The following is a 4,568-nucleotide window of genomic DNA, read 5'->3' as shown; positions in this document are numbered from 1 at the left end:
GGACCCAGGGAAGGACTGGAGCTGTGCCAGGGGAAGGTTGGGATGGATCTCAGGGAAAGGTTCTTCCCCCAGAGGGTGCTGGGCACTGCCCAGGCTCCTCAGGGAATGAGCACGGCCCGAGGCTGCCAGAGCTCCAGGAGYGTTCAGACAATACTCTCAGGGATGCTCAGGGTGGGATTTTGGGGTGTCTGTGCAGGGCAGGGGTTGGACTCTGTGATCCCTGCGGGTCCCTCCCACTCAGGATTTCTGTGATTCTCTGTCTTGGTGATCTAAACCAGAGCCTGAGCCGGTCCCAGGGTGTCCCTGACGGGGTTACCCTGAGCCCAGGGTGTCCCTGACGGGGTTACCCTGAGCCCAGGGTGGTTCCCCCATGCACGGAGCAGCCTTGGCCGGGCTCTGCAGGGTCAGACGCCTCCAGGGTGAGCTCTCACCTCTCCGTACAAGCCCTGCCTGGCCCCGACTGCGCTCTGGATGCTCCTGATGCCCGAGGGTGGCCCGGCCACGAGGGAAGTGCCGGTGTCGATGATGGCCTGGCAGCCCCCAGCACACGCGACCTCCTGGCTGTTCACGATGATGCTGCAGGGAGAGACCAACCAGGGGCCGTGAAGGGACCACAGGGACCTTAGGGAGGGGTTTTAATTTCTTTTATAAGAATTTAAACTGGGTAACTCCAAATGCTGTCTGTGAACCTTTTCCTTTCTGGAGCTGCAGAGCCAGCTGGAAATGCAGCCACTACGGCACACGTGGGCACTGAACACAACCAAGCCCCAAAAGGGGGGTTYTGATCCATGATTTTGCTCTGCTCGTCACCAGAGACATCCCCCAAATCACAGGACGTGCACCAGGCACAAAACAACCCCATTTTGGGTGGCAATTACCAAAGTACGATGGATTTTGTGCCCCTGTCCCTCTRCACYCCTCAGCCCTGGGGTGGGGATGGCAATGGAAGCCTCTGGTGGTGACAAGCCCGAGGTCTCTTCAGAATGAAAGCTTTGAGTGAGCAGAGAGAAGCAGAGCTGGTTTGTTACCTGTCCATGGAGATCTGCCAGTAGCCCTGGTAGGAGACRGGGATCCAGCTGATGGGGCCGGTGAAGTAGGACTGATCGATGGCCCCGAAGATGACCACGCTCCCTGTGGCCTCACTGGATGGGCAGGAAAGGAAAACAAGGGCAGGCTTAGCCACAAGGCTCAGTGTGGGGCTGAGTGTCTGAAGGTGACACACTGATGGTGGCACAGCCCCTGCCCTCCTCAGCAGCATGGCAGGACCCTTGGGCCCAGAGAGAGGGAGCCATGGGGGAACCACGGGCCTGGGAACTGTCCCCAAAGAGCCATGAGCCCCCCATGAGGCTGGAGGACCCCAGCCCTGCACACTGTGACAGACACAGCACCCGATGGCAGCAGTGACACAATCACAGTCACAGAATCACAGAATTACAGAGTCACAGAAACACAGAATCAGAATCACAGTCACAGAATCACAAAATCACAGAATCACAAATCACAGAATCACAGAATCACAGAATCACAGAATCACAGAATCACAGAATCACAAAATCACAGAATCACAAAATCACAGAATCACAGTCACAGAATCACAAAATCACAGAATCACAAATCACAAAATCACAGAATCACAGAATCACAGAATCACCAGGGTTGGAAGAGACCTTCAAGATTTTCGAGTCCAACCCATGTTCTGACACCTCAACTAAACCATGGCATCCATCGCCACATCCAATCTTTTTTTTAAACACATCCAGGGATGGTGACTCCATCCTGTCTCTGGGCAGACCATTCCAGTGCTTTATCACTCTTTCCATAAAAAACCTTTTCCTGATATCCAACCTATATTTCCCTTGGTGCARCTCAAGGCTGTGTCCTCTCATTTTGCCGACCCCACCTGCCCACAGCCACCTTTCAGGAATTTGTAGAGAGCAATAAGTTCACCCCTGAGCCTCCTTTTCTGGCAAGGGAGGAGCTGGAACCACCAGCAAACGACATCCATGAGGCTCATCCATCCCCCCTTCCCCAGCCCCCGTGGCTCACCGGGACAGGTAGACAGAGAAGAGGTTCTGCTGCAGCAAGCTCTGGTTCACCAGGTTGTCAAACACCGGTGTGATCCCATCAGCAGCCAGGTTTGGGTACCCCAAGCCMAGGATGCCGTCGAATTTGACGTTGACGAAGAACTGGCCGGGCTCRGCGGTGCTCAGGCCAAAGAGCTGGTTGGTGTCCACCAGAGAGGCCACCTGGGACAGGGARGGGATCCCCAAAAAAATTATTGGATGCGCTCCTGTGGAAGCATCAGCGCTTTGGGATAGGTGTGGATTTCCTGGAAATTCTTGGGTGGGTATCACTGGTTTTTCCAGGGTCTAAATCCAAGCAGGGGATGCATAAATCCCAGCTTTTTCCCTCCCAGGTTTTATTTAAAAGCTTCCCAATCATTCCCTGCACTTCCAGTCCCCTCCAGCCTCAGGAATCCCAAAATTCCCATTTATCCACAGCCCATCCCCATCCAAATCCAGGCTGGGATTTCCATCCTCACAACTCCAGGAACACCAGGATTTCAGGAAAAGGCTTGGAGTGCTCTGGTATCTGTAACCCACCCCTTCCCTCTCTGGGGCCGTGGGATGATTCCTTTCCCAGTTTTCCCCTTTCCACTGGGTCCGATCCAGTGGAGAAGGAGCAGAGAATTCCCTGCTGAATAACCTTCAATGTTATTAAAAAAGCCCCAACACTGAGTCATGGGGGGCCAAGGGATCCCCTGGTTCCCTGAACCCCTCTTCAGAGAGAGGATCCAACCTCAGCCTCAGACCATCAAGGGTTTAAATTCTGCAGCTTTGCCCCACAAGTTTTAACGCTGGCAAATCAGATCTGTTTGTGAAAGGTGAGTTATTTACTCAGAAAATGAGCAGACAGAAGATAACAGGTGACAGATATTAATCAGAATTATTACAGAGTATAAAAGTAAAGAACTACAAGTAGATTACAGCAGAACATAAACAGGGCACTGTATCAAGGTACCTGCATCAAAGCTGACAAAATGAATAGGATTGGTTTAGGATTTRAATGTAATTTACCACCAAAACAATGAAAATGTGCACAGATCCTTCACTCARTCCCTGCAGAGTRACCGWGAAGTGGCGTCCCCACCCACGGGAGAAACTCCACACATTTCCAGGAAAATGTKCAGRAGATTTCTGCTTTGTGGAAGTTTGCTGTGGATTTTACAGCTGTRAAGTGAGCGTCTGCCAGTCCCAAACCCAGCTCATSTTGCCAGATCTCCCTTSAACAGYGAGCTGGTTATTGGCGTTTGGGAGATGCCAGCCCGGGGTTAACCCCATGGCTCTGGAATAGCTCCCTAYGAGACAGCTGATCCTGTKTGGGRTATCTGGGTAACGAACACCAGAGAAGCTTTAGGGGTTGGGATGTTCCCCACAGCAATGGGGACACTCACAGTGACGGTGTCGGAGCCCACGGTCCCCTGCATCTCGCCAGTGCCGTAGTGGATGGACATATTCAGCCCTGTGCTCTTGTAGGTGGAGGATTGTGAAGGGTCAAACACCCGGTGGGTTTCTGGAGAAATGGAAAACCCAGAATTAAACCTTTGGGCAAGGCCAAGGCTCAGGGAGAAGGAGCCCTGCTGAATTCCTGCTTGTTATCCTGCCTTCAGGAATAACTCACTTGGGAGGGTTTGCTGTTTATCCTCCCCCTCCTCCAGCAATCAGGAATTCCCAGGCATTCCCATCCCCCATGGACAGACGGGGAAACTGAGGCACTGAGCAGTGCCCATGTGTGGTGGTTTTGGCCAGGGTCCAAACCATGACACCATGTCACCCATGGGATACAGCTCTGAGCAGGTCCTGCACCCCAAACCAGGTCACTGCACAGACACCACAGACCCTGCTGGGTGATCCCCTCTCTCCTGGCAGTGTCACCCCCATTTTCAGCTCTGTGCAATCAGGAATCCCCCAGCATTCCCATCCCCCACAGACAGACAGGGAAACTGAGGCACTGAGCAGTCACCTGTGGGACACAGCTCTGAGCAGGTCCTACACCCCAAACACACATTATTGCAGCTCACTGCACAAACGCCATGGATCCAGCTGGGTGACCCCCTCTGCCCTGACAACGTCACCCCGATTTTCAACCCCACAGAGCCAGGAATTCTCAGGCATTCCCATCCCCCATGAACAGACAGGGAAACTGAGGCACTGAGCAGCGCCTGTGTCACCTGCGGGACGCAGCTCTGAGCAGGTCCTGCACCCCAAACACCCATCATTGCAGCTCACTGCACAGATACCACAGACTCAGCTGGGTTATCCCCTCTGTCCTGGCAATGTCACCCCGATTTTCAACCCCATAGAGCCGGGAATTTCCAGGCATTCCCATCCCCCATGAACAGACAGAGAAACTGAGGCACTGAGCAGTGCATGTGTCACCTGCAGGATGCAGCTCTGAGCAGGTCCTGCACCCCAAACACCCATCATTGCCGCTCACTGCACACACACCACAGGCTCAGCTGGGTTATCCCCTCTGTCCTGGCAATGTCACCCCAATTTTCAGCCCCA

At 53.5% G+C, this 4,568-nt stretch overlaps 1 protein-coding gene across 1 annotated transcript in view; it reads right to left on the bottom strand.

Moving 5' to 3' along the window:
- Positions 1-404: 404 nt before the first annotated feature.
- Positions 405-4,568, bottom strand: part of LOC130578855 (embryonic pepsinogen-like) — a 7,733-nt gene continuing 3,569 nt past the window's right edge. The window contains exons 2-5 of the mRNA XM_057375234.1: positions 3,455-3,573; positions 2,047-2,246; positions 1,029-1,142; positions 405-576 (exon numbers count right to left, since the gene is read on the bottom strand). Of these exons, the coding sequence (XP_057231217.1) occupies positions 405-576; positions 1,029-1,142; positions 2,047-2,246; positions 3,455-3,573 (605 nt within the window). The remainder of the gene's footprint in view (positions 577-1,028; positions 1,143-2,046; positions 2,247-3,454; positions 3,574-4,568) is intronic.

The sequence above is a fragment of the Malurus melanocephalus genome, unplaced genomic scaffold (genome assembly GCF_030028575.1).
Source record: "Malurus melanocephalus ecotype Western Australia unplaced genomic scaffold, MMel_1.1 scaffold_243, whole genome shotgun sequence".
NCBI lineage: Eukaryota > Metazoa > Chordata > Aves > Passeriformes > Maluridae > Malurus > Malurus melanocephalus.
The sequence above is the reverse complement of the archived record's forward strand: the minus strand, read 5'-3'. Positions and strand labels throughout refer to the sequence as shown.